We start from the raw sequence: 27,884 nt of genomic DNA, 5'->3' as shown, positions 1-27,884 counted from the left end.
CACAGTGACCCCAAGGGCTGGTGTCTTACACCCACAACCCACAAGCTCCCTAGCCCTGGCCTGTCACCACACACCAGTCAGTACCTTGAGAGCATCAGGGCACTTCCCTTCTCCTGGAGACTTTCCACCTGGGCCCCTCTGGCTCAGTGCAGGGCTCTGAGCCACACCCTCCAATTCCTACAACAGCCCCTGAAGTAGGACCTCACTGTCCCTATTGTACAACTGAGGAAACAGGCTCAGACAAGTTACTGGTCTGAAGGTACCACATCTGGCAAGCAGCAGAATCCAGCTCTTGAACTGGGTAGATTCCCTTCATGTGGCTCAGGAAGCCCCCAGCCCATGTGGGTCCTCTGTGTCTGGGAGATAAAAGTGGACTTTGTCCACACAGACAAGCCCAAACTGCCAAAACACTGGCAAGTTCCAAAGCACCAAATGTTTCAAAAAACCTTCTGGTCCACTTGTTCTCCCCGTGTGACAGGGAGTTCACTACCTCTCTAGCAGTTCCATCTGCAACAAAGTCTTCCCTTAGCCTGAGGGTGAGATCTTCCCTGCTGCTCACTCGCCACCAGCCTTCTAAAACTAGAGATGCAGGGCTGCTCTCAGCACAGGGCAGCTGGAACATTCAAACTCCCTGATCTCTACCCAGCCTGGATGGGCAATTCCCAGTGCTCAGCCACAGGCCTGGATGTCTTGAGGTCGCAACTCTCGCTCACCCTCAGCCAGGAAGACAAGGAGAGCGCGATGTAACAGATGCACCCCCAAGCGGCGCCGCCGGGTGGGTGACCAACTCGCCACCACTCCATAGCAGTGTCCTCGTTTCTGGTTGGTCAGTGTCCGGATCCCTGGAGAAATTAGGGGTAAGGTCACAGGGGCAGCCTCAGTGAACTACAGGTAGAAGCTGTGACAGTGAACCCACTGTGTATTCCCCTAAAGCAGGTATAAACCCATGGAGCAAAATATGTGCACATGCAAGTACAAAGTTGGTGCTCAATAATTACTCATTGAACAACTGAACAGCCCTGAGAGGGGAGGGGTGAGGGAATTGGTAGATCAAGTGCCCTTCCTATGACTCCCACCCCATGAGCCAGGCACCCACCTAGAGCATCCACAAGACATGCCTCTCGAGTGTAAGCCTCCACAGCGACCACATGCTGGAAGCAATGCAGGGACACAACACCATGACCACTAGCCCAAATGTCCAAGATCTGGCGCACTTTGGGGCAGGCCTGCGGGGCAAGGGGAGGATCAGGGGTCTGCCTCCCAATTCCCTCCTTCCTCTACCTGCCCACAGCCTGGCTGCCCCTGCCCTGACTTATCCTCATACCTGTTTTCCTGACTGCCCACGGTAGCCAAGGGCCTCCCAGAGGTGAACATTTGGCCGGGCCCGTGTCCCCTTGCCCACATAGAAGATGGCATGGACAAAAGTCCGAAGGCATTCAGCTGGAGTTAGTGAGAAGGCTCGGGCTGGCAGGTTCTGAGTCTTCCTGGATGAAAAGGGTTTGCTCAGAGAGGAAAAATTGACAGGAGTAGCCCTGGAGAAAATCTCTAAGGTCACAGAGTATATAGAACCCATATCCAGTGACCCACATTTTATAAGGCAAAAAGTGGTAGCTGCTCCCCAAAGTCACTCAACAGCTTGAATTAGTTCCACCTGCCTTTTATAGATAAAACTTATGACCAGAGAGGGCCAGTTCCCTTCCTGAGGAAATACAGCATATAAGAAACAATCCCAGAATTTTCCAGCTCCCACTTCTGAGTACCTGGGGTCCAGCAGCAGATATATAAAACTGGACTTCACTATCCCCTCCCGCCACCTTCTGCTAGGATCTGGTTGTTCAAATTGCTGGGCAAGTGTATCCTCGTCTGCCTGGGCGTCTGGGATTCGGCCTGTCCTCAGGGCCTTAGTCAGCTCTGGGCTGTGCCCTGAAAAGTCTGGGCCTGGGAGGGGAAACTGAGTCAAGGGAGACAGAGGAAGGGGTGGTCCCCAGAGATGAAGAGAAAAGTGGGCCTGAGAGCTGGGAGTCTCTGGGGACTCCTGGAAGCTCCTTGAACTCTGGATGCCCAGAAGGGACTAACCAGGAACAGCCTGGGCTTCTTGTAGTCGTCGGAGGTAGTGTGGCCGTGTGAAGGGTGTGATGGGGCCTGGGCTCTCACCAAGTGCCCGGAGCCCTTGCAGCAGTTCCAGGTCAGACATGGCTGGGACCGCCAGGCCCCAGCAAGAGGGGACTGGGTCCCTGCCACCTGTGGAGCTCGCCTCATCCTCCGTCAGCCAGAGGGCACCCACCTCACTGTCAAGGGATGATTGGTCATCTGTTAGGAAGTGGAAGTCGAGGAGTCCAGGCAGTGGTTCCCTAGGGGGGCTGTGGGCTGGGCTCCTGTCTGGGGGGGATGTGTGGGAGGGGGAAGTCAGAGTCAGGGCCTGCAGAAGGGCTTTTAATTCGTCCTCCTTGTCCATCATGACAGCTCCATGTTCCAGCTGTGGGGTGCCCGGAGGCTTTATCATCCTCTGGGCAGGTCGGATATGAGGTAGAAGTTGCTGCCTGGTCCGGGGCAATGACCCAGCCCAGGGGGATGTATTAGGGGCTGGGTCCTTGGCTCCAGAGGCCTCAACTGCTGTGACAAAGGAGGCATCTGAGCTGCAGTCCCAGCATCCTGGGGGGGACTCCAAGCTGCCATCCTTGTCAGCAACTTCAGGGTAGGCAAGGAGTCTGGGGGGTCCAGGGCTAGCCTCCAGGTCCATGTCCCTGCTGTCACTTCTGCCCAGTGCTATGGAGTCCAGCATCACATTGGGAGGTCCAGAGGGGTTGGCATCCAGCCCCTTTCCCTTGAGGGCTGAGCCTGGAGCAGAGGATGAGAGTTGGGGTCAGAGAGCAGGGGAGGGGGAAGCCAGAGACAGACGGGAGTTGGATCAGACAGCAACAGGTGGTTGGAGTCAAAGGGAGAAGAGAGAAAGAGTGAAGGCAGAGAGAGCTGACCAGAGACACTGGATGTGAGACAGTCAGAACCAGTGGGAGACACTGGAAATCAGTGACAGAGACACCATAAGCTGGTCCATAGGCCAAGCCCCTGTCTACGCACAGGCCCCACTCACCGCTGAGCTCAGGCTCCAGCTCCTGGGTCTCTGCCCGGGTCCAGGTAGGAGTCCTAGTCAGCACTGGGAACTCCCTCAGAACTCGCACACAGTCCTGGTGCCCCTGCTGTTCTGCCAGGTCCAGCGGACTGAGTCCATCCTGCGGTGGCGCGATCGACAGGGGGCGCCTGAAGCTCTCCCCCCCCCCCCCCCCCCTCCCCAAGTCTGCTCTTCCACTCTTCGGGCAGGCTTACCAGATCGAGCAGCTGGGGATCCGCTCCCTGGCTCAGCAACAGTTCCAGGCCACGGCGACAGCCCCAGGCGGCTGCCACGTGCAGTGGTGTCAGCGCTTCCGCGGAGCTGGGGCAGGAGAGGAGGAGTGTGCTCGATCTTCGTCTCCCACCCCCGGAGCCTGGGCCCTCGTCCTGCATCTCCACCCTCCAGCCTGAGACACCCTCGTAATCTAGATCCTACACCCCGGGCCTGGGACTCAAATGCCTGCTCTCTGACCCTAGAGATTCTATCGCCACGTCTGAACCTTTGATCCCCACTTTGGCCCCGGTGCAACCCCATCCGCCACCCACAGTCTGGGACCCTAGCCCCCGCTCTAGGGCACTCAGGATCCCTCCCCTAATTCCCCAAGCTCCGCCCTGGGGCACTGAGTCTCCACCCTTGGAACATAGGATGTACTCTCTGGTACTCCCAGGCCTCGCCCTAGGACTGGGGAGACCCCTCCCCTGCACGGAAGGCCCGGCTCTGGGACCAGACCCGCCTCACCGAGCGTTGGGGTCCCCGCCTCGACACAGCAGAACCTTGAGGCAACGCAGAGCTCGCGGGTGCCGGGCTCCTGCCGCCAGGTGGACCGCCGCGGCGCCATCCGCCAGTACCAGGTTGGGGTCCGCGCCGCGGCGCAGCAGCTTCTCCACAGCCCTGCCATCAGGGGGTTATAGTGGACCACGACCCTTGCCCCCAGCCTCGGCCCGCCCCGGCCCCTGTCCTCACCGAGGCTCCTCCTCCCGCAACGCCGCCCGCAGCCGGTGAGCCAGCTCCGCCGCTGAACCCATGCCCCTGCCGTACCCCAGTCCTGTAGCCAGGCCTGCCAGTTTCAAACTTCCCGCGGTGACCTTGTGCGCAGGCGCCGCCCCGCCCCTGGGCTGTAGTCTCCGTACCCGCGGGTTCTCAGAGTACCCAGCCAAGCTGCCCTGCGCAGCCCACAGAGGGCAGCGGGACTCGAGAGCTTCAGTGCTCACCCTGGTCCGCGACCTCGACTGGTGCTCGGGGAGAGCCTGGGAGAGTGGAGGCCGCCGTGTGTGCCATTATCTGGTCTCAAATCGGGAACCGCCAACACATCCTGCCGGAGGGGGTGCAGCTACTATCCGGTGACTTTGTGGTGCCCACTGCTGGAGAGGTCTCCGGTAGCGCGCAAATTCAATTATCAGCTCCCTCCTCCAACTCTGAGTCAGCCATTTCCAGGATCCCGGAGCCAGGAGTCCGTGATTTTGGGGCTCTGGGCTCCTGAGGTCTTAGTTTTCCAATCTGCAAAATGGACGAAGAATCCCTTCCAGGTTGGTGTGATGTTGAACGAGAATTTCATCACAGGGCCTTGGCACACGGGTGCCCAGTAAATGCTATGGGAAGGAAAAGCTGTTGCTCAATAAAGTCATTCTAATTTTATATGGAACTGAGATTCTATCTGGTAAGCTTTTTTCACAATTGCTCATTATCCAAACAGATAGTTGAATGGTGGACCTGTTTGTTGTGCCTGTCCTGTCTCCCTTCTTCTGGGGAGCACCCACACTATTTCCTGGGCGCTGTAATCCTCCCCTTCTCAGGAGAGGCTTGATCCAGATCTGAACAATCAGAACACCCCAGAGCTCTGGGCCATGACCCAGGCAAGGACGGTCATAAGGGGGTGCTGGGAGCCCTCACTTCACCTGTGTTGAGGTTTGGGTAGTGGTCACAACTGCGGGTCATGGTGCCAATTCAATGCCAACGGGAATCCCCATTTGGAGTGCAGTGACAGACTATTCAGAGCAAACACCTCAATATAGAACACAGCCCTCCTTGGCAGATTGTTTCAGCTCCAGCCAAGGAATCAGTCTTTGGTGCAAAAATGAACAAGCATTCCCCAGCCATAAGGTGAAGGTATAGGAAAGCCCCACCCCTGGCCCTTAATTGGCCAGTTCTCATGCAAATAAGTACTCCAAATCTTCACAGCTTGATTGGCTCAAAAAGCACTGTTCTGATTGGTGGGAGTGGAGCCATTCTGATTTGTCAAAGATGCTAAGACTATAGTTGCAAAGCTCCAATTGGACAAGGGGGTTATCTCCATCCTATTGGTTGAAACATGATTCCAGGAACTCCTTTATAAGGGTTGGCTCACATAGCAGGAACACAGTGCAGGTGGGCAGGTATTTCAATGCAGAAGGCAGATAGGTTTTTCTTTCTGAAACTTGGCTTGCTGTGAGAGGCCCTGTTCAGCAATGGCTCCTCAGCTTTTTTTTTTTTTTAAATATGTTTTTATTGATTTTAGAAAGAAAGGAAAGGAGAGATAGAAACATTGATGAGAGAGAAACATCAGCATCAGTTAGCTGACTCCTGCACATCCCCTCCTGGGGACTGAGCCCAAACCCAGGCATGTGCCCTGATTGGAATTGAACTGGTGACCTCTTGGTGCAAAGGTCAATGCTCAACCACTGAGCCACACCAGCCAGGTGGCTTTTTTGTTTTTTGAGACCAGTTAGCCACCAGGAGCTCCTCTTGGTAGGTATTTTCTTTCCTGGGGTCGACACAACTATCTCACCCCTTTCCACGGGTTGGGAGGAAAGCAGGGCACACTGAATACCAACCATACAGAGTATTTCAGCCCACCCCAATGGCAATGTTGTCCGTATAGCTGTAGATAGTCAAGCCGGAAGTTGCACCTTGGCTTTTCATCCACAAGAACCAAGCCATTACCCTTCTTGTTCATCGGGCGAGTTTTCTGTCATTGCAACCAAGAAGATCCTAATTAACACAAGGTGACTGGTGTGGACCTGGGTTAGAGATTTCTCAGATTTTTATTCTGATGACAAAAATCACACAGGGAAAAACAAATTACAACAGACAAACTGGGGAGTGAAATATGAGCTGGGAAATATGGGGAATGGGTGTCCACAGTCCCTTGGATGCTTCCTAGAATCTTGGGCTTCCTCCCAGGGCTCCGAAGTAACTGAATGCTTCCTTGAAGCCCCCCAGGGGTCCCATGGAGTGGAGTTTAAGAACCAGCACTACTCTAGGCCAGGGGTTTCATTGTACAAGGCTGGATGCACAGGGATGGTTCAGACAGTGGCCTCAACTTCAGTGGCTTCATCCTCCTCCTCCAGCAGGCTGTAGGAGGCATGGCTCTGGCAGGGCCGTTGCAATGGGTGAGCCAGCAGCTTAGCCATACAGTTGTGCAGCTCAAGAGCTGGCCCAGCCAGTGCCACCTCATACTTGTAGCTGGTGCCCTTGGTATCCAGGCTGCCCATGAAGGCAAACATGTCCTGTGAGGCCAGGGAGGGGCTCTTCAGGCAAGGGTTCCCCTGGCAGCCCTTCCTTGCCCCTGGAGGGTTTCCCAGAGGAGAGGGCACCAGGGTTGGGTTCTGAAGGGTGAAGAGGAGTTTGCCAGGCAGAAAACATTCCTGCATTCAGCAAACATTCCCTGCTACCCACCCAGTGTTAGGGATTACCGAAAGGTCTCAGTCCTGGAGACAGTTGGATGTAGACTACCCCTGAGCCCCCATGCTGATCTTCCTTGAGCAGGGAAAGCTTCCCAAAATAAAGACTTTTGGTTTAAATATTGAGGTATGAGTAGGAGCTGGTCTCAACTCTCCCTGTTCACAGTTGGGTAAACTGAGGCTTAGAGAGGTAAGTAGCCCACTTGAGGTCCCACAGCTAGTTCAGGGCTGGGACGTGAATGACCAGCAGAGCTTGGGGGAGACAGGGAGGTAAGGGTGCTCCAAGAAGAGGGCACAGCCAGGACAAAGGCAGAAAGAGAGAGAAGCAGGAAGTGCTGCAGATGAGGTGGGCAAGACCCTACTTGCTCCCTAGGCCACTATCCCAACAGCCTCCCTGAGCTCCCAGCAGACATATGGAAACGGTTGTCAAATGACTGAATGACCAGGAGTTGGGAACCCCCAAACCAGGGTAGGTGGGTTCTGAGACATCCCATCTACACCCACCTGCCACCCACACCTGCCACGGCCTCACCTTCCAGCTCATCTCCTCCTCCTTCTCATCAGCGCCATTGTGGATATAAACAACATCAAAGAAGAAATATGGGCACTGGAACATTTTCTGCAGGGGAAGAACACCAGCCTTTGGGACTCAGGTCACCCTGTGCCCCATGACCATAATTCCCCAGCGTCAGCCTCAGACTCTGGGAACATGCCAATAGGTGCCCCAGCCTCCTAGTGTCTCACCACCCTCTCCCAGGCCTCAGTCACCTTCATGGGCTCAGTCAGAGAGAACTGGGGCTGGCAGGGCGGGCGGCTGTAGACAAGGATGGTACGGACCACATATGGGGGTGGGATCGTCTGCACATTCTCTGTGACTGGCAGCTCAGTCTTCTGTTGACTACACAATGAGGGGACAGGTCAGAACACACTCTGGGGGTCCCTCTTATCATCACCTTTGAAGAGCCCAGCTCCTTGCTGGGCATGCAAGGCCCCTCCCCAGTTCATTGCTGCCTCTGAGCCTTCCCACATGCTGTTCCCTCTACCCAGGATGCCATCCCAGCCTTACCCTCTGCCTGTTCCAGCAGAGAGGCTTTGCTAAACCCAAAGCTGGAACCTGCGCACTGGCCACCCTGAATATCTCCCATCACTTGGAGTTGGCCCTGCCCCACCAGGCCAGAAACTCTTAGGCAGGGACCTAATCTTATAGCTAAGTCAAGACACATTTCCCTATTCAGCCACAACTGAATCTCATGGGCAGAGGGCACTAGACAGAGGGTTAAGGTCCTTCCTATGTAAAAGCAAATCTGATAATCTACAAGAAAAAAACAAACATCCTCATGGAAAAACAGGTAAAGGGGACAAATAGACAAATCACTGAGGGAATATCAAATGGCTTAAAGATGAATGAAAAAACGCTCAAAGAAAAGCACTACCACACAGGCAGAGCTTTCAGCAGTATAATCAATCCTGGTACCAGGGGAAATAAACAGGGTTAACTTCTGGGACAATACTTTGGCAATGTCTAACAAAATAATCCCCTCCTCCCTTAATCCAATATGTCCTCCATTGCAAATTTACCCCATGGGTTCACCTGCAAAATTTGCTGAGATGTTTGTACCAAGTTAATTATGATGGTAAAGACAACACAAGCTCTGTGCCCAGCATCAGGGGCTGGTGAAAACAGGGACTGGAATATTAGGGCCGAAAAGCTAAGAATGGGTTTTATATTTTTAAATAATTGGAGGGGGGAAAAATCAGAATATTTCATGACATGTGGAAATGACATGAAATTCAAATTAAAGTGCTCGTCAATAAAGTTTTATTGGCACATGGCCACACCCACTGTGTCCATAGGGTCTTTGGCTGCTTTTGGATTACTAAGGCAGAGTCCAGTTGTTATGACAGAGACCATATGGTCTGCAAAGCCAAAAACATTTACCATCTGTCTTTTTATAGAAAAAGTATGCTGCCCTCTGGGTTAAAACAATGGTGTGGAGGACCATGAGGCCACCATAGGACTAACACAGAGGGCGAGGTACAGGGAAGGGAGGACTTACATGAGACTGAAGAGACCTTCTATATCTGGCAGGGATGCTAAGGAGAATGCTGGTAGCAGAGCATGGGTGGGAGGGTTAATGACTTCCCTCATCCTGATGCCAAGAGACCCCAGGTGCCTCAGAACCTGGTGCCAGGTACCACTGTCTGGAAAACCTGTGTGATCCTAGCCTAGTTGCCTCTCTGAGACTGTTTTCCCCAGCAGAGATCATAAACTAGGGGGCTGGTATCAGATACCCTGAAGACTGATGGTGATTCAAAACCCCCCTTTTCCTCAGGGTTAAGGACACTCTCCGTATAAGCAAAGAGCCATGGGTGTCCCTGTTTCCCTCCTCCCAATACTCATCAGTTTTCTAACTCACAGGGATGATATTTTATTTAAGTTTTGTGCTACATGTGAGCCTTTCATGTTCAAATTAGCATAAAGTGTGATGTAGTGGTGACTGTGACTTTTCAGTCACATATTGCCATTAATTGAGCAAATGGCACCATATGTATAATTGGCCCTGCATGGAGTGCTCCCCTTGTGGGTATAGTTTTGACATCCAGAGTCCAAATCAGTTGGTTTTGGTTCTGTTATGACTTTACCTCCACAGCAACCATGGAGTAAAAGGTTCTCTGCATCCCATTTTACAGATGAAGAAACTGAGAGCCTGGGGAGCATTCAAGATTTTGCTTCCTGGCAATGTCATCAGTTTCACTCAAATAAACTCTCATAAAAAGTCTAAAAAAAAAAAAAAAAAGAAACCGAAAGCTAGAGAGGTGACTGGCCCAAGCCTGATGCTGCAGAGCTGGGATCTGGATCTGAGCCAGTGTGAGCTGGCCACCTCCACAGCTCAGGCTTCCTGGGTTCTGGGTACAACAGGACAGGACAGACCCCAACCTCTGCCCCCTGTCCCACAGGGCGCCCCTGGAAGGATACTGAAGTTGGAGCAGGAGGCTGTCTCCAGGTCGTAGAGGCAGCTGCAGAGTTCACGGGGGTCAGAGGTCAGGCCAGACAGCTATGGGGAAACACAGGTCTCAGCAAGGTGCTCTCTGACCCCAAGGGACGCCAGGGCACCCAGCCTTGTCCCTGCCCCCAGGGTGCGCCAGCCTTACCCAGGCAGTGTCATCATTCACCACCACCAGGGCAAATTCATGGCTTTTGTCAATCTTGTGTTTTGTCCGAACAAACATCTCAATCATCTTCTGGGAGACGTTGAGAGCATTGGTTTTGGAGCTGGGGAGGGACAGGGAATGAGGGAGGTGGTTAAGGACAGGCCTCTAGGCCTGGGTTGGGGGGATGTCTCCTCACCTGTCCATCCTGGGGAACCCTCCACCAGCCCCACAATGAGGCCCTGGCCCAGATCAAACAGCAGGGGGTGGCAGAGTCCAGTCATAAACCTAAGTCAGCTGACCTGCCCTCTCCAGCTCTCACCCTCTCCAAATGGGTCCCTCTGGCCAGCCTGGGGTCTCACATCTGATTCTTGTGAGGTGCCCCCAGATCACTGCTCAGCCATAGGTAGTAAAGGGTGCCAGCGAGGGGCTCAATATCTCCCAGAGCCCCTCAGGCCCTCTCTAGGTATTGCCACTCAATCCCACAGAGACCCACCTGCTCAGGGCAAGGACTTTGGGGTTAGCTAAGCCTGAGTCTGAATTCTGGCTCTGCCTATTTGCTATGAGGTCTAAGGTAAGTTACTTTGCTTCTCTAAGTTTCTAAGTCATTGCCGTGGGTGGCACGTGATAGCTCTCACATGCTGAAACAGAGCCTGATGGGCCACCACTGTATCACCAGTTACTGCTGCTATGCTCTGATACCGCCAGGCCTTGAGCCAGACCACAATAGTACGAGTCTCAGAGAAAGCCCTGTTTTTCAGGCTGCACTCCTCCCAGCTGTGGCTACACATTCAAGCCCTAAAATGTCCCTCTCACCCGTTGAACGACTCCAATTTTGGCAGTGACATTTCCTCCGACAGGTCCAGGCAGATGATCTGCAATGAAGTTAGATGGTGGTGAGAGCATTGTGACTGTCAGCACCTGGTGTCTGGATGTTAACGCCAGCCCCCATATGCCTGGCCCTCTTTAAGCAGACCTGACTGAAAAGGTGGTAAGATGACCCCCAATTCCCAGCCAAGCTATCCACTTTGGAAGTAAGTAGCTCAGGGGAAAGAACGCTGGACTAGAAGTCCAAGTTAATAAGTGAATAAGTAAACAAGAGAATATGTGACAAAGAAACATGGGTATAGTGGGTTGTTGAACTGTGGCTCCCAGAAGATATGTTTGCCTAGAATCTCAGATGTGACTTTATTTAGAATTAGGGTCCTTAATGATATAATTAAAGAAATTAAGATCATATGATCCAATTACAAGTATCCTTATAATAAAAAAAGAGGAGACACAGAGACAGAGAGCAAAAGGCCATGTAAAGATGGAGACAGAGATCGGAGTGATGAAGCTACAAGCCAAGGATGCCTGGAGCGACCCAAAGCTGAAAGAGTAAGGAAGGATCCTCCCCTAGAGTCTCCAGAAAAAATGGAGCCCCTGCCAACATCTTGATTCCAGATTCTGGTTCCAAGGAATGTTGGAAAATAAATTTCTAGGGTTTTTTAGCCACCCAATTTGCAGTAATTTGTTGTGGCAGCCCAGGAAACTAATACAAAAGGGCTGTTTGCAGAGTGAGTCCCAAAAGGCAAGAATGTCAACCCAAAGTTCCCTAAAGCCTCAGAGCTGAAGGCCGAATTCCCACTTACCACCTTCTCCGGACAGTTGACCCTTGGCGTCCGCACCTGGACCTCAGGGGCTGGCGGGGGCACCTGCCAGGGCTTGGAGCCAGCTCCCAGAGGGTTCGGGGTTCCATCATCAGCACTGGCCGCCTCACCCTCACCCTCACTGCGGCTGCCCACACTGGCCTGGGCCCCCAGTGCCCGGTCCTCAGCCCCCTCAGGGTTGGAACGTGTGCGGGGCCTTGGCTCCACTGACTGTTCCTCCTCCTCCTCCTCCTCTTCCTCCTCTTCTTCTTCCTCGGTGGGGCTGCTGGGCTCTGCCACCTCCATGGCTTCTGAGTGGCTAGATGAAGCAGAGATGGGGGAAGCCAGAATCCTGCCCTTAGGGGTTTCAGAAACATTTGGTTACCCAGAAGGACAGGGCACTAGATGCTTACTATGAGTCACTCCTCTCAGGGCCTCAGTTTCCTCATTTGTAGAATGGGTGCCTTTATACTTATCAGCCAAGTATCCACTCTGACTTAGGTAATAGCCTCCATTTTTTTTTTCTGTATTACTATCCCCACCCTCAGCCAGTGAACACAACTGGCTACCGCAATGGCTCAGAAATGGGGACAGTCCAGTGAGGAAGAGCTCTGGGATTTCCAATACTGCCATTAGGGGAGAGGGGCTCTTTAGAGTTGCAGAGCTGGGAAGATACAAGTCGAGAGTTGCTAGGAGGCTCTTTAGCCTCCAAGAAGGGAAAGAGCCTGCCTGGGTGATGCTCACCCAGAGAACAGCAGACTTCTGAGAGCCTGGATCCAGCTACGCCTGGAATCACTCTATGAGCCACTAACTCCCCTTTCTTGCTTAAGCCAGGTTGAGTTGGGTTTTCTGTAACCTGAAACTGAAAATGTTTTGGTGAATAAAGGAATAATAACCTCTGGGATTCTCCCCAGTGGACGCTGGGCGGCCTGGGGGGGGGGGGGGGGGGGGCGCGGTGGAGGGGTCTGTACACAGAGGTGTGTCTGCACAAGGGAGGGGCGCGGATCTCGGTGTTACAGGTCTGTTTGAGGAAAGATAGGACGCCAATGGAAGAGCCTGCCTATTTGGGCAATGGGTGCGGGCTGCCAAGGTTGGTCTCTGAGCGCCTTGCAGCCCCCACCGCCTCTAAGGAATTAACTGTATCACGAAGGATGAATGCTAGGCTGCAGAAGAAACCAGAGCTGGAAACGGAAGCTTCAAGGGGGCAAGGGGCTAGACCTAGGGGGCTACGGGAGCTAGGCCTCGAGGGACGAGCCCCGCACGCTTTCAACACCCAACTTATGCTCACCGTAGCCTAAGCCTCCCTCCGACCGGGCTGCCGACTCGCTAGAAAGCCGCCATCTTCGCAGCCGGACGTGGTGCGGCGCGGCCGCGATGCCTCCTGGGAAATGTAGTTCAGCAGGCCGCAGGCGAGCGGAAGGGTGAACCGGCCGAGGCTGAGGAGCCTTGGAAGCTGATAGGCTGGTGCTCTACTAGGGGGTAAGGTTTGGGAGGTGACGGGCGGGAGTGGGACTAAGTGGGGCGGAGTCTGGGTTGTGATTGGCTAAAAGCAAAATGAGGCGGAGTTTTTGTTTCAGGAGGAATCAGACCGCGCCGGTCAGCGGTTCTTTAGGCTGGGGTGAGGGGGAATGGAGCGGGCTTTGATGGACCTGGCTCAGAGGGATGGAGAAGGCCTAGTTTGCAATGTGAAAGGCTGAGTGGGACCGGATTGGACGGGATTTAGAAAAGGTGCGGCTGATTTGTGAGGGGCGGGTTTTTGCGGACTGAGGTGGGCGTGGTTCAGGCCCAAGGCCCCTCCCAATTACTGAATTCTTATTTTATATGTATTTGTAAAAATAAAAAATACTAAGAAGACTTGACTTGAGGTGGTGAACACACAATACAATATACAGATGATGTATTATAGAACTGTACACCTGAAACCTATATAATTTTATTAACCAATGTCACCCCAGTAAGTTCAATAAAAATTAAAAACAAAACAAAAGAACTAGCCTAGCCCTCGTGGCTTAGCGGTTGAGCATCAAGATCGCGGTTCGATTCCCGGTCAGGGCACTTGCCCAGGTTGGGGCTCGATCCCCAGTTGGGGACGTGCAGGAGGCAGCCGATCAATGACTACCCTTTCATCACTGACGTTTCTCTCTCTCCCTTCCTCTCTCTGAAATAAAGATATATTAAAAAAAAAAAAAAAAAAAAAAGCAGTGGACAAAAGCCCTGGAGGGATAGCTCAGTTGTTAGAGAGTTGTCTCATTTTGCCAAGGTTGTGGGTTCCATCCCCCATCAAGGTACATACAAAGATCAACCAATGAATGTATCAATAAGCGGAACAGCAAAAAGGCAGCTGGAGCTGGTAAAGTCACCAAGTCTACCCAGAAAGCTCAGAAGGCTCAATGAATATTATCCCCAATACCTCCCACCCTAATGGTGGAAAAACTGTCTCAGAACTATCTGTCTTAATTGGTCATTTAAGGTTTTTTTGTTGTTAATCCTCAAATGAGAATAATTTTTCTATTGATTTTTAGAGAGAGTAGAATGGTGGGGAGGAGAGAGAGAGAAAAAAAAATTTATGTGAAAGAGACACATCCATTGGTTGTCCCCTGCACATGCCCCCACCAGGGCCTGGGATCAAACCTGCAACCCAGGTACGTACCCTTGACCAGTAATCGAACCAGAGACCCTTTGGTACAAGGCCTGATGCTCTAACCACTGAGCCACATATGCCAGGGCTATGTTATTAGTTTTTTTTGTTTGTTTGTTTGAAATATATCTTTATTGATTTCAGAGAGAGGAAAGGAGAGGGAGAGAGAGAGAGAGAGATAGAAACACCAACGATGAGAGAGTCATTGATCGAGCCCGCAAACCGGGCATGTGCCCTGACCAGGAATTGAACCCCGATCTCCTGGATCCTAGGTCGATGCTCAACCGCTGAGCCACGCCCGGCTGGGCCGGTTATTAGTTTTTAAAACCAGTACTCTTTAATGGAAACAACTTGACCAAAAATCTACCACAGAATTTTGAGAACCATTAAAACAAAGTTTAATGAAAAAACACACATTCTAAATCTCAGTTTCTTTATTTCTAAGAGTCAGTTAAGCCTGCCCACATCAGCCAGGCTCTGGTTTAATGAGAAGCCAGGAGGAGCTGTGTAGACTAAGCCTTGAAGAGTGGAGAATATGCTGGAAGAACAAAAGGAAGAAAGGCGATCCAGGCAGAAGGCTTGGACAAAGGTCTGGAGGCTTGGAAGAGCCTTGGAGTGGCTGAGCCTCTCCCAGGCTCATATGGCTGGAGCAAGGCTTAAGAGTGAGGATTTCAATTTCCCTGGGTACCCCCAAGTCAGAGAAGTACAATTTCTCTCCATAAGCAGGAAGATTCAGCCTCCTAGGGTCTGTCAGTGGGACCAGGAAGATTCAGCCTACTCCAGTCTCTGCACAGTTAATCCAAGTGCAGAAGGAAGGACAGGGTGTTTCAGGCAGAGGTTACAGCCTGACCAAAGGCCTGGGGGTGTGAGAGAATTGAGAACCTTCAGCTGTTCATGGAGGGGGCCATCATGGCTATAGCATGGAGTTATACATGGGTGCAAGCAGCAGGTATACTTTTTAAGGACTTTGAAGGCCAGGTTGAAGGGCTTGAAATGTTTCTCAAGGGCATTGGGGAGCCACGGAGGGTGTGAGCAAGGAACACGAATAATCAGATCTCTGTATCTGGTGCCTGGATGGGGAAGGCAGTGGATAGGGGTGGGGGGCTAAGGAGCCCAGAGAGGGGGCTGGACTGGCATCAAGGTGGGACAAAAGAGGCTTGCTGTAATTATGAGTAAACAGAAGAAAGCCCATTAGAGGCGGATGCAGGGAAAATGGGCAGGACGTAAGGACCATGTAGGCTCTGAGGAATTCAGCATTTATGTAGGAGAAACAGCAGCTGGCAGAGAAAGCAGAAACAGGGCTCATAATATAGAGCAAGGAACATGTGGTGTGATTCAATTCCCCGACGGTACCTGGCCATGTGCAAATTTTTTGTTAAAACTCCAGGGCACTGTAGGTAAATGCTATATTTATCCCCCACTTACAGATAAGGAAATTGAGGCTCAGAAATGGAAAAGCTGTGGCATTAGAGTCTGAGGTGAGGAGGGACAGGCATCTCAGGAGCTGGACACATATCCCCTGCTGGGACTGAGGAAGGCGTTGTCCTTGAGAAGGAAACTGCACAATAACAAGTCATATGACCAGGGGAGGGGGCTTCCTGTTTCCCGGCCTCTCCCAGGCCAGCCTGAGTGGGCAGTGGCCAGAGTGACCCCAAAAGTATCCAGGGAATCAGGCCTCTGACCAAAGTGCTCCCGGAGGAACAGAGAAGTAGAGTGGGCTGAAGGGACCCAACCCGAGGATCGGGTCCTCTGGTTAGGGAGGGCACTGGGGAGGAGAGAGGACTCTTGAAGTGCTCATTTTAGGTCCAGATAGGGGAGGGAGGGGAACACCAAGACAGTAAAAAATAATGGAGGCAGAAGAGAAGGGGGAGATCAGGTCAATCTTGGTAGGTAGTGAGCTGTCTGTCAACAGAGGCATTTAAATGTGCCAAATCAACATTGGTGACTTAAGACCTCTTCTGGAGGGGGAAAATCAATGCCCATTTCACAGAAGACGAAACTGAAGCTGTTATTTACCAGGACAACAAAGGCAAGAGCTGAGGTCAGGCTGTGGTTTTAGGAGGGGACAAAGGGAGGGATTCAGAGGACACTGATTTCTGGACAACAATGAGTGCCCGGGCCACACGGCCCCGAAGCCGGCGAGGGAGGCATGCTCCACCTGTAAGTGTCCCCGGTCCCTGACACAGACAACTCAGCAGGACCCCAGGGCCCAGCCCTGCCTTGCTCAGAGCTGAACCCTGGTGGTCATTTGCAGGGTGAGCTGGACCCTGTGGCAGAGAGTTCAGAGGAGGCTGAGGCAGCCAGCGGAAGCTCTGAGCTAGGCCCTGCGCCATCTCAGGAAAGCTGCAAGCCTGAGCTGCTGGGCCCTGAGGCAGAGGAAAGTGGGCAAGGCCTGAAGAGCAGGTAAGGCCTGCTTGATCTGTGTCCTCCACTCCAGCTCTTTCCCACCCATAGCTCTGCCTGTGTCCCCCCCAGCCCCCCTGCTCACACACACACCATGGCTTCCCATTGCCTGCCTCAGCCTGATTTTTAAGGCCCTGCATGATATAGTCTCAGTGCTTTTTTTTCCCCTCACCCGAGGATATTTTTTCCGTAGCCTTTCAGAGAGAGGAAGGGGGAGAGAGAGAGAGATATCTCAACTGATTGGTTGTCTCCTGTGCCAACCGGGGCGGGGACAGAGCCTGCAACCGAGGTACGTGCCCTTGGCTGGAATCGAACCCAGGACCCTCCAGTCTGAGGGCTTACTCTCTAACCACTGAGCCAAACAAGCCAGGGTGATGCAGTCCCAGTTTTTTAAAAAATATATTTTTATTGCTTTCAGAGAGAAAGGAAGTAAGAGGGAGAGAGGGAGAGAGGGAGAGAGAGAGAGAGAGAGAGAGAGAGAAACATCAATGATAAGAGAGTCATTGACCAGTTGCCTCCTGCACGCACCCCTAACTGGGGACCGAGCCCACAACCCGGGCATGTGCCCTGACCGGGAATCAAACCGGGTCGATGCTCAACCTCTGAGCCACGCTGGGCGGGCGCAGTCTCAGTCTTGACACACAGCCCCTGTGTGCCAGCCACCCCAGACATCCTCATTTTTAGACACTTCCATCGCTCGTTTCTTTGCAGAACTGACAAAGAGGCTAATGGGGACTCCAGCAGGGGACCGGCCCCAGCCCTGGATGGGCCCCATGAGCCTGCAGAAGAAGCTCACCATGCCCCAAAGGCAGCCCCATGGGAAGAGGAGATTGTCCTCTCTGGACCTGAGGCCCCTGACGTGTTTCAGACTCTCCAGCATGTTCTGAGCTCACTGGAGGCTGCGGCAGCTGCCTGGCGCTGCCAGCCCCCAAGCTGTCCTGGGTCAGTGGAGGTGGAGGGCAGAATCCAGGGGGAGCCAAGGCCCTGGCTGGAGCAGGAGGGGGCAGGCCGCTGCCAGCGGGAGGCGGCCCACCTGGCAGAGAGGAATGCCTGGCTGCGTTTGGCCCTGGGCAGCCGTGAGGATGAGCTAATCCACATGCAGGCCTCCCTGGAGGCCATCCAGGCAGAGAAGGAAATGCTGCAGAGAGAGGTGAGTGGGGCATTCCTGCTTCCCAGGGCTCAATGTCTGAGAAAGGAGGCAGCCTGGCATAGGAGATGTTCAATCATTTGTTCATTCGAAAAACTTTTATGCACCATTGACTGCTGAGCCCCCAAAGATGCAGGTCCTTTGCAATCTTCATTAAGGTGATCACATAGGAGGTGACACTTGAATAAGACCACATGGAGGTGAGGGAGGAGCCATGCAAAGACAATTCCAGGCAGAGGGAATAGCGGAATAGCATATGCAAAGGCCCTGAGGTTGGAGTGCGATTGGCGGGTCTGAGGAATAGTGAGAAGACCAGTGTGGAGGTGAGTGGGAGGAGGTGAGGGCAGGGAGGTGATAGGGCAGTTCCTGCAGAGATTTGTGGGCTGTAGGAAGGATTTGAGCTTTTGGTCTGAGTGAAGTGGGAACCACGGGGGGTTCTGAGCAGGGGAGGGTGGCCACCTGATGCAGGTGTTCATGGGCACCCCCTTGGCTGCAGTGGGAGGAACAGCAGTGGAGAGCGAGGGTGAAATCCTGGAGATTCAGGAGGAGGCACTGGTCCAGACACCAGATGGTGGAAGTTGTGGAGGTGGTGAGAAGTGAGCAAATTATGGGTGATGTTGAAGGTGGAGCTGGCAGGTTTGGGGTGAAGGCTAGAGGCCTCCCCAGCATGTGAATTAAAGCCATGTGCCCCACAGCAGTCGTGGGGAGCAGGCATAATCTACAGGTGGCAAAACTGGGACTGCAGGAGGTCAGAGCAAGGGGTGGGGCCCATTCCCCTACAGAGTGGGGCTCACTTCCCAGGTGGGAAAAAAGTTTATCTATTTTTATTTATTTTATTTTTGAAATATTTATTCATTGATGACAGAGAGAGAGAGAAACACTGGTTTGTTGTTCCACCTATTTATGCATTCATTGGTTGACTCTTGAAAATGCCCTGATGCCCTGACCAAGGATCAAACCCTCAAACTTGGATATCAGGAGGACTCTCTAACCAAATGAGTGACTCGGCCAGGGCCTATTTATTTTTAATTTCACCCCCACTCCTCACCCCTGACAACCTCCAGTCTGTTCTCTGTATCTATGAGTTCAGTGTTTTGTTTTCAGATTCCACATATAAGTGTTTTCTCTCATACAGTAGTTGTCTCTCTCTATCTGATTTATCTTACTTAGCATAAGGCTGTTAGGGTCCATCCATGTGGTTGCAAGTGGCAAGGTTTCATTCCTTTTTAAGGCTGAGTAATATTTCATTGTGTATATGTAGCACATTTTCTTCATCCATTCACCCAGTGAGGGACACATAGGTTGCTTCCATGTCTTGGCTCTTGTACATAGGGGTGCAAATATCTTTTTGAATTAGTGTTTTTGTTTCCTTTGGATAAAGTGGCAGCTAAAGATAATTGTAAGGGGCAACATGAGATAGGAAGCAAACAAAGCACACTATGTGTTTACAAGACACAATTAACTTTAACCCTATGAGTTTTAGCTCCCTTCAGCGACCTCCTAGTGCACGGGACAACTTTAACTAACTGAGTCACATTGGCCAGGCAATTCTTAATTTTTTTGAGGAACTTCCATACTATTTATAATCCCAATAGTGCACGAGGGTTCCCTTTTCTCCATGTCCTCATCAACACTTGTTATTTCTTGTCTATTAAAAAATATATATGTTTTTATTGATTTAAGAGAGAGAGGAACAGAGAGGGAGAGAGAGAAACATTGATGTGAGAGAGGAACATTGATCGACTGCCTCCTGCATGCCCCCCACCAGGGATCCTGCCTGTAACCTGGGCATATGCCTTGATCAGGAATCAAACCAGGAAGCTTTTGGTGCATGAGACAACACCCAACCAACTGAGCCACACTGGCCAGGGCATTTCTTGTCTTTTTGATAATAAGCATCGTAACAGGTGTGAGGTCATATCTCATTGTGGTTTTGATATGCATTTCTCTGATGACTAGTGATGTTGAACACTTTCCATGTTCTGTTGGCTATCTGTATATCTAAAGAAAGAGAAGTCTTGAGTGGCTGAGTAACTTGCTGAAGGTTATATAGTGAGAGATTTGGTGCAGTGAGTATCTGGGGCTCCTGCTTCCAGCTGGGGCTCTTGCCACTGCCCCAAGAATAGGTCTTAGGGAGGGTGGGTAGGCATTTGGAGCTCCCAGGCCTGACATTCCCCCATTCCCACCCCGCTGCCAGGTTCAGGAGCTGCAGGCTTCCCTGCTGAGGCTGGAGTCCTTGCCACCTCCCTCCCACAGCCAAGTGGGTGGCTTGGGCAGCAGTTCCAGTAGTTCTGGGGCTGCTGGGGAACCCTGGACCACTCAGGTGAGTCTGGGAAGCTCAAAACCACTAATTTGAGGTCTTTAGGGTTTGGGGCAGTGAAACCCAAATCCTGGCCATGTGATCCAACAGCTTCTGGGGTTGGAAAAGCCTAAACCCATGGTATTGGGCTCTTGTGGACAATCTGGGTGAATCAAGTTCCCTCTTGCTGGCAGGACCCCTTCTCCCTGTCTCACCCCTTGCTCCAGCGCCTCCAGAGTGATTCCAGTGCCCAGATCCCTGGGCCTCTCCCCAACCAGCCCCTTGCCCCTGAGATACACATCATGGAAGCTCAGCTGGAGCAGCTCCAGGGGTAAGAGACAGAGATGCTGAGCTCTTAAGGGCACTGGCACCTCCTCTGCTAGAATATAAACCCAAGAGTCTGGAGCTGAAGTGGGGGTGAGGGTGGAAGTCTGCCAGGTCCTGACTGCCCTGAGAGGCCTCTCACTTTCCTTCTTCCTCACCTTCTGAGGCAGGAGCATCGAGAAGCTCAAATGCTTTAACCGTCTGCTATTGGCTGTGCTCCAGGGATACAAGGGCCGGTGTGAGGGTCTCAGCATGCAGCTGGGCCAGTGGGAGGCTGAGGCCACAGCACTACGTCTGGCCTTGCAATACAGGTGAGTGCATCCCACCCACAATGACTGGGAAGAGAATGGGTGCATTTAGAAGATGGCCCTGATCCGCAAGGAGAGGCAGGGCCCCTACAGGAAAGCACTTTCCCCCACCATGGAATGCAATTTTAGTCCAAGTATGCCAAAGCGGTTCGTATGCTCTCTGGGGGTGGGGGTCAGGGAGAAGTGATAGACCCAGGAGCAAGTGAAAACATCACTTACATGGAAAGATGGGGCTAGGTGTTCTGGAGCACTCAGAACCATTGTACCACAGTGAGCATTGTGAGGAAGTGTACGGGGTCCTGCTCACTCTCCGGGAAGCAGACTCAGGAGCAGAAGTGCCCAAGAATGACCTGGAGGCAGCTGAGAAGGAGGCTCAGAGGCTGCTAGCTCAAGAGGAGGCTGTCATGGATGGAGAGACACTGTGGGATCCCCAGCCAAGGTACTCCTGGGAATCCCTGGAATTGACCGGACAGTAAATGGGGTCCTGATTGGAGAATGGGCCTCCCAGAGCCAACCCCTGTGGAGACCTGGCTGGAATTGGCTGGTTGCTACTCAACAAATTTGTCATGGTAGTTGACAGCCATTGAGGTTGATATAGGACCCACCAGCGTTGGCATGAAGATAGGTGATGGTGCCCACTGATTATAACTGGCATGACAGTGCTAAATAAGGTTGGCATGATGCCACCAAATAGGATGGCAAGCTGAGTGATGATGCCCATCACATGGTGTGATGGTGTTCAACATGTGGGCATGAGCAATGGTGCCCGTTGATGTGATGGTGTTCACTATATTGTCTTAATGGATAATGGTACCCACTGGGGTTTACATTTTAGTGCTCACCATGTTACTATAACAGTGCCCACCATAGATGGCATAGGATCCATCATGGACAGTAAGATGAAAGACCAGGGTTGGCATGAAGTTAGCACAACCATGCCTGCCAGTGTTGACACAGGCCCCTCTTCTGTTTTCTATAGCCCTGAGGGCAGCAGTGTGGATAGGCCCACACTACAGGAGGTGGCTATCCAGCTCCGGGGCTATGTCCAGCGTCTCCAGGAGCGCCGTGCTCTGGTGAAGATTCTCCCAGAGCCTAGTGTCACCTTGGCACCCATGCCCACTGTGCCCCATGCAGAAGCCCTGGTGCAGGCCATTCTGGGGACTCAACCTGGCCCAGCCCTGCCCCGGCTGGAGAAGATACAGATTCAGCAGGACCTGGAGGCCACACGGGTACACGTGGGCGGTGGTCACTATGTCAATCTTTCCTGGTGGGACAAAGCCCTTTGGTGAGGCTGAGGGATGTGATTAGGTACCCAAGTAGCAAGGGAAAGTTCTGCTGGGCTAGAGGCAGGCTTCCTGGAGGGAGGAGAATTGGGGCTGGGGTTTTGAGGGATGAATAGTTTGTCCTTTGGAATTCAGTTTCTCATAAGACTTTGAATCTGGCTTTCTAAAATGCATTTTTATGGAAAAGAAATGGGGCAGGGGACACAATCTGAGTTTTATAGCCTGGCATGAAAGACCTAAGGTTCTGGACTCTTCCACTGAGCTGTTACTTGACCTTGTCTAAAATACTTGCAGTCTCTGAACTGCCATTTCTACAGCTGTAGTTTTTATGGGAGGATGATATTTCTCACCACACAAGATCATGGTGAGGGTTTGAGTTCTTGCTTGACTAGCCCTCTTGAGGCCTCAGTTTCCCCAGAATTTGACCCTGGAGGCATAGATTCTTTGCCCTCTCCTTGGTTTCTTAGGAGACACTGGAGGACCTGATGCTGAGGCTACAGCTGGTGCGGCGGGAGAAGCGGGGTCTGGAGCTGCAGGAGGCTGCTCTCCGAGCCCAAAGCCCAGTCCACATGCTCCTGCTGGAGCAGCTGCGGTGGGAGCGGGCACAGCTCCAGACTTGTGGGGCCAACAGCAGTGGTGGTGGCAGTAGTGGCAGGAGCAGTGGAGATGAGGAGGCATGGTCCCAGGTGAGCAGCCATGCCTGGACTAGTAGGGATAGCATTACACTACTGGCTAAATGTCTCTGGCCAAGCCTCAGTTTCCATTTCTGCACAAAGAAATTAGTTGAATGGTAAGCTGCAGGTTAAAGTTCACACTTTGTACTTTGGGGTTTCTTTTTTTGAATGTATTGAGCCCAGTAAGTCCCAGGAGTATACTGTCTTCCACTCAAACCAGTATCTCCTCCTTCACATCCCCCAAACCTATTTATATTCCTCCCTCTCCACTCCTTTAGCCCCAGCCCATGATTCATCTCTTCCTAAATTTTGGTTCTAGCTCCCTCCCTGAATCCTTCCTTTTTGCCCCTTTCTGTCAGGCATGTCTGCCCTCTGCTTAAAGCCTCCAGTAGCTTACAGAATCCTCTTTTGAATCATCTCTTCCACCTTTAAGCCACGTATCTGCTCTGTCCCTGCTAGGAACATGGTTCACTTCCTTCTTTGTCAAGTTAAGTCCTTGACCTCCTGCAGGTCTGAGTTTAGACATCATCTCCTTCAGGAAGCCTTCCTGAACTGCCTTCAGATGAGATCACCTGTTATTTATTTCCCTTGTTAGGGAGTAATTTTACCCTTACAAGGGCATCTCACGAGACTGGGAGCTCTGTGAGGGCAAGGACTATGGCTGCCACAGTCTAGACATCAACATCCAGCTTAAGTTGAGCACACACTTGGCCCAGGCCAATGTAACTTCCCTCCCATCTGCTTCCTTCAGGGTCCTGCTATACCTGGAGGCAGCAGGGGCATCGATGGAGGCCAGGTGGGAAAAGTGCAGGATCCAGAGGAGCTAGCTCAGGAACTGTCGGCATCACTCACCCGGTGTGTGCCTGGGTCCTGGGTTGGGGGATATTTGGCCTGAGAGGGTGGTCATGGTTTCATATGTGAGAACCCATGGGGATGTTGTGTACAGCAGCGGCAGGCGGGGTGTGCACCTGTGTACAGGTATGCTCCCGTGGAAACACTGTGGGCAGGTGGAAAGGTAGAAGGAAGACAGGATTGGCTATGGCTGTGAGCACCCTTCTCTCCAACTCCTGCACCAGGGCCCTGGGCCTGTGGGAGCAGCTGCAGTTTCTTCGGGAGGAGCTGGAACAGGTGGCTCAGAAGGGGAGAGTTAGACGTGCTCAGAGTGCCAAACTGAACAGCGATTTATGTAAGGCTCACAGGTAGGTCCCCCTCCCTTGGTGACCTTAGAAGCATTCCTGGCTCATTCTGGGCTTCACTTTTCCTCTTATAAGGTGGGCTGTAAGTTCAATCCATCCTACATCTCCACTGGTGCCTGATGTGTCAGTTTCTGCTGAGTGACATGGGGATCCCAGGAAGACACAATCAGGAAATACATCGCTCCTGTCTTGGGTGGGTTGGGAGACTATATCCTGGCTCAGCCCTCTCACCCTTCCAGAGCCCTGGTTCTGGCTTTCCGAGGAGCCCAACGGAAGCAGGAAGAGCAACGGAGAAAGCTGGAACAGCAAGTGACACTAATGAAGGCCAGACAGGCAGAGGAGCTGGCTGTGCTAGAAGCCACCACAAGAGTCCTGGGGAAGTCCATGCCACCTGGCCCACCTTCCCAGTCAGGGGAGACCTTTCTGTAGGCCCTGTACCTGGCCATGTCTAAATGTACCAGACAGTGGTGGCAGGCCATGTCATAAACTGTCCTGGAGCAATGTCATGTGGTATGGCTTTGCATGTTGAGGCGTGTTTGGCTTGCTATGACAAGGCTAATATACTTGCGTGAATACACTTGGGTGTCTGGGTCCTGATGGGTTGTTGGCCAGCACTTGAAAAAGATTTGGTGTCTTTCGCCTGGCACCATGGGGCATGTGAAAGGGGTCAACAGAGGCAGCATGGACTGTGGGGACAGGGTCCCCAGGGCTGGTTGGGGGGATTCAGGAGTTAATGAGGTTACATAGCCAGAGCTGAAATTCCAACTCTCACCTGTCTCTAGAAGCCAGGGAGGGGAACAAGGTGTATGTATGGGGGGAGCAGGGCACACCCTCCTCTGCCCGCCCCCTTGGGAGATGCTGGGTTTGGCCTGGCAGATGCTCGCAAGAGGAAGATGCCCAAGTCCCAGGATGACTAGGGTCCCCATGGTTCAGGGCGTGGAATGTTTGCTGGAAGGGCGTAGTGCTCTGGGTGCAGGTGGGGGGAGAAGGAATCAGATACGGCTTTGGAACTTGCATGCAAAGAATGCGGAGCTAAGGTAATGAGCTTCAAAACCTGAAAGCAGAAACTCAGGGGTCTATACTGCAGGCACCGAGAAACTCAGAGTGTGTGCTGATGGTGAATACGAAGCACATTGGGACCTAGAGGATCTGGATGGCCCCCGTGAGACTAAATTCCAGCTTTCACCATCAGGCTAGGGAGCTGTGGGAGGTGTTAAGAGCCAGGTTAGTAACAGGCATCTGATTAGCATGTCATTTGCATAGGCCACACTTCCCTGCCCTTCCAACTGGGTTTGGCGGGGTTGCAAAAGGAGGGCTGGGCTCCACCCAGCCCACTGGGATTAGTGGCCAGCTGTCCCCTCCTGGGCGGTAGCTGAAACCCAAACTGGGGATTAGCAAGGTTTCCGTTCTCAGCCTGGTGCTGGGGCCGGTTCTCAGGCCTCACCTGTGCAGGTGTGTGCTGGGTGGTTTCGTCTTGGGAGGGCAAGACCAGCCTGAAGGGTCAGTCAGTGACCTGGCCTCCACCTGGTGCTCCTGAGCTACAGACACCTTGGGGAGCTCTGGGGCTGGTGACCTTTGGACCCCTGAGCACTCTCTTTGGACTGAGGCAGACTTAGAAGAGAGCCGGGAAACTGAGCGGGCAATGTTGCCTGTGCTATGGGCAGAGGAGCAGACCTTAACCCCTCTTGTCCTTCTCCCCCCTCCCAAGAGTCCAAGAATGACCTTAGCCCCCAGTCCCACCTGGTAGCCCATAGGGGAAGGGGGCAAAAGGTCACCTGCTGGAGGGTGGGGAAGGAGTTCGAGCTGGAGGAGGGGGCGGGGGCTGGTTCCCAGGCCTCCCAGAGCGGGGTCTGGCCGTTCCCACGGGTGCCCCCATGGCAGATGGGCCCAGGCCTCTTTGTCCTACCCTCCGCAGCAGCCACAAGGTCAAATGTCACCGCGGGGCCGCGGGCAGGGGTCAGGGGGGTGGATCTGGACCTGGAGTCGTCCCCCCTCCCTTGCAGGCGGGCCCCAGGGGGGTGGAGGGTCAGCAGAACTACTGGGAGGGGGCAGGGGAGCCGCCAGGGGTTGGACCTCCTTGAGGGTCTGGGATCTGCTGCGGACCTTCTAACCCTAGTCTCCAATCCTGCCCCAGACATGTCTCTCTCAAACCTTTCCCCTCCCTTCTCCCTTCCCCAGCCCCACTCTGACTCTGAAACTTCTCTCCCTTCTAAGCCTCCCTTTCTAAAACTCCCATTTCCCCAGCACGGATCCTGGAAGATCCAGGCCAGGGACCTAGGACCCTTGTCCTCACCTCAAATAACCAGTCAGCACCCCCACATTCCCAGGAAGCCCCAGAATCAAAGGGTCCTCTCTAACCACTCAGGTCGCCCTCCCTCAGCAAGGCTTACAGGGCAGAAGTCCACTCTAGTTAGACACATGGAAAGTCCTAGCTCAAGTCTAACCCTAGTCCTTCTTACTCTCTCTGTACCTGTTAAAACCTTCCCCACCTCCTATTTAGCCAGACCCTCCCTGGAAGACCCAGAGTCCCAGAGCCCTGGAGGACTGTGCTGGCTTTCCCAGGACCTTGGTATCTTTTTAGGTGTTGCAAGATTTCTAAGCAGCCCCCTCTCCCCAGGGTGCTTCTTCAGATGTCATCTAGAGAGAGGGTGCCTTTTCCTAAGGCCCTTTCCTGAGAAAGGAGGGCATTGGAGCCTCAGGGGCAGAGGGCACTGCTCTTCTGCCCCTACAACCCTCAGAGGCCCAGCCACGTGGCCTCGTGCCTGGCTCTGGGCAGGGTAGGGCAGGGCAGGGCAGGAGATAAGGCTTGGCGACTGGACCTGGGGGACTCTAAGGTGAAAGGTGAAAGGAAGGGCTTTTCCAGCTGGTTAAACGTTAACAAGCCCAGAGCCAGGGGCTCCTGCTTCTCCTGCTAGAAGCAGCCTGGGAGCATTGAAAGGGTGTTTAATAAGTGCTGGTTGACCCTAGCCCAGGGTCTGGGTGGTGTTGTGGGCAGGTTTTGCAGGCAGGCAGCAACTGGGAGGAGAGCTTCAGGAGCCTGGAAGAGACAGCTGCAGTCCAGCCGGCCGCCTGGCCAAGCCCTTTCTATAAAGCACCGGAAAAAAAGGAAATTAAAGGGGAAGGGGCAGGCCCCGGCAGGGGTGGTGGGCATTCTTGTCGCCTCCAACCTCGCCGGGCGGGTGGGCGACCTGCCCTCAGAGGCCTGAAATTCTGGCGAGGGACCCCTTGACCTCGCGTCCCCGCCAGCCGCCGACCACCACATCCCTTCCCCCTGGATATTCCGAGCACCAGGTGTTCGCCCAAGCCGAGACTCGGTGGGTGGGGGTCGGACGCGGTGACTTACTGGAAGAGGAAGCAAACGCAATCCATTTTGCAACTGTGCAGTGCCCCCAGGGTGTACGGCGTGAGCGCGCGCTTGCGCTTGTGTGTATTGCACATGGTCATGCCACCCGGGTGCAACTGGACCCCCATTATTGCTTCTGCCGGGAATGAGGGGCTTCCTTTGAGGGCGGTGGAGCGAGGCAATGTCCAAAACAGGAGGTGGAGGGGAGGGTCCTGTAAAGGTATCTTAGCGAGGCTGCGGAAAGGCTGAGGGCAGCGGCTGCTCAGGTTCCCGCCACGGCCGGGCAGGGGTTAAGGCTGGAGCGAGGGTGTACAGGGGCGAGGGTGAGGAGGGGGAGGGTCAGGCCCAGCAGCTAGGCGCTCCGCCCTTGCCCCTCCCGCCGGCGCCGGGCGCCGCGCACGGCCACCCATGCCCTTATAAGGGCGGCTGTCGCCAGGGCAACGAGTGCCCGCCCCCAGCCCGCGGCGCGCGCCCCTGCCCCCGCCCCCGCCCCCCGCCCGCCCCGCGAATGGAACGTTGTGTGTCAAACCGGCCGCAGCGCGAGGCCGGCGCACGGGGTCGGCGGTGGCGGCGAGAGAGAGGCTCGGGCCCAAGCTCAGGCCCAGGCCTGGCGTGCGCGGCCACAGCGGGGGCGGCAGCTCGGGAAGCGCCGGCCCTCGGCCCTGCAGGCCCGGAGCGGCCGCCGGGGGGGCCCCGGCGACCCAGGGGGCGCGGCGACCA

General features: G+C 53.5%; 3 protein-coding genes across 5 annotated transcripts; 1 reads left to right on the top strand and 2 right to left on the bottom strand.

The window, feature by feature from the left end:
* Positions 1-568: 568 nt before the first annotated feature.
* Positions 569-5,044, bottom strand: ANKLE1 (ankyrin repeat and LEM domain containing 1). The gene is made up of 10 exons (XM_087816178.1): positions 5,000-5,044; positions 4,073-4,272; positions 3,848-4,000; positions 3,325-3,430; positions 3,092-3,230; positions 2,077-2,838; positions 1,761-1,932; positions 1,325-1,484; positions 1,097-1,226; positions 569-842 (listed from the first exon to the last, which is right to left on the bottom strand). The coding sequence occupies exons 1-10, from the start codon at positions 5,042-5,044 to the stop codon at positions 670-672; spliced, it is 2,040 nt and encodes a 679-aa protein (XP_087672304.1). The 3' UTR covers positions 569-669.
* Positions 5,045-6,110: 1,066 nt separating this feature from the next.
* On the bottom strand, positions 6,111-11,906 carry BABAM1 (BRISC and BRCA1 A complex member 1). Of its 3 annotated transcripts, none has more exons than XM_016209408.2 (8): positions 11,553-11,906; positions 10,735-10,793; positions 9,922-10,042; positions 9,746-9,824; positions 8,826-8,850; positions 7,537-7,666; positions 7,301-7,387; positions 6,111-6,594 (listed from the first exon to the last, which is right to left on the bottom strand). In XM_016209408.2, the coding sequence occupies exons 1-8, from the start codon at positions 11,853-11,855 to the stop codon at positions 6,391-6,393; spliced, it is 1,008 nt and encodes a 335-aa protein (XP_016064894.2). In that variant the 5' UTR covers positions 11,856-11,906; the 3' UTR covers positions 6,111-6,390. The 3 variants fall into 3 exon arrangements, with proteins under 3 accessions (XP_016064894.2, XP_016064895.2, XP_087672926.1); XM_016209409.2 differs by having other exon boundaries at positions 8,826-8,844; XM_087816800.1 differs by having other exon boundaries at positions 6,111-6,693; positions 11,553-11,901.
* Positions 11,907-16,053: 4,147 nt separating this feature from the next.
* Positions 16,054-24,367, top strand: USHBP1 (USH1 protein network component harmonin binding protein 1). Its single transcript, XM_016209336.2, has 12 exons — positions 16,054-16,347; positions 16,442-16,590; positions 17,302-17,740; positions 19,935-20,060; positions 20,231-20,367; positions 20,531-20,671; positions 20,940-21,107; positions 21,648-21,897; positions 22,419-22,637; positions 23,377-23,480; positions 23,702-23,824; positions 24,061-24,367. Exons 1-12 carry the CDS (start codon positions 16,294-16,296, stop codon positions 24,248-24,250), a joined length of 2,100 nt encoding a protein of 699 aa, XP_016064822.2. The 5' UTR covers positions 16,054-16,293; the 3' UTR covers positions 24,251-24,367.
* Positions 24,368-27,884: the final 3,517 nt, after the last annotated feature.

This window comes from Miniopterus natalensis, chromosome 4, assembly GCF_054644295.1.
Source record: "Miniopterus natalensis isolate mMinNat1 chromosome 4, mMinNat1.hap1, whole genome shotgun sequence".
Lineage (NCBI taxonomy): Eukaryota > Metazoa > Chordata > Mammalia > Chiroptera > Miniopteridae > Miniopterus > Miniopterus natalensis.
Note: the sequence above shows the minus strand (reverse complement) of the source record. Positions and strands in the feature narration are given on the sequence as shown.

What these genes read in the sequence shown, in the direction of transcription:
- USHBP1 (XM_016209336.2), top strand. Translation starts at nt 16,294, where the DNA reads ATGAGTGCCCGGGCCACACGGCCCCGAAGCCGGCGAGGGAGGCATGCT. An exon ending in CTGTGGGATCCCCAGCCAAG is followed by an intron (nt 21,108 to 21,647) that starts GTACTCCTGGGA and finishes TGTTTTCTATAG; the next exon opens with CCCTGAGGGCAGCAGTGTGG. An exon ending in AGGACCTGGAGGCCACACGG is followed by an intron (nt 21,898 to 22,418) that starts GTACACGTGGGC and finishes TTGGTTTCTTAG; the next exon opens with GAGACACTGGAGGACCTGAT.
- BABAM1 (XM_087816800.1), bottom strand. Translation starts at nt 11,855, where the DNA reads ATGGAGGTGGCAGAGCCCAGCAGCCCCACCGAGGAAGAAGAAGAGGAG. An exon ending in TCAACTGTCCGGAGAAGGTG is followed by an intron (nt 10,794 to 11,552) that starts GTAAGTGGGAAT and finishes ACTTCATTGCAG; the next exon opens with ATCATCTGCCTGGACCTGTC. An exon ending in GAAGGTCTCTTCAGTCTCAT is followed by an intron (nt 7,667 to 8,825) that starts GTAAGTCCTCCC and finishes CTCATTGTGTAG; the next exon opens with TCAACAGAAGACTGAGCTGC.
- ANKLE1 (XM_087816178.1), bottom strand. Translation starts at nt 5,044, where the DNA reads ATGACCCGCAGTTGTGACCACTACCCAAACCTCAACACAGGTGAA. An exon ending in TTGCGGGAGGAGGAGCCTCG is followed by an intron (nt 4,001 to 4,072) that starts GTGAGGACAGGG and finishes CCCTGATGGCAG; the next exon opens with GGCTGTGGAGAAGCTGCTGC. An exon ending in GTGGGCAGTCAGGAAAACAG is followed by an intron (nt 1,227 to 1,324) that starts GTATGAGGATAA and finishes CTTGCCCCGCAG; the next exon opens with GCCTGCCCCAAAGTGCGCCA.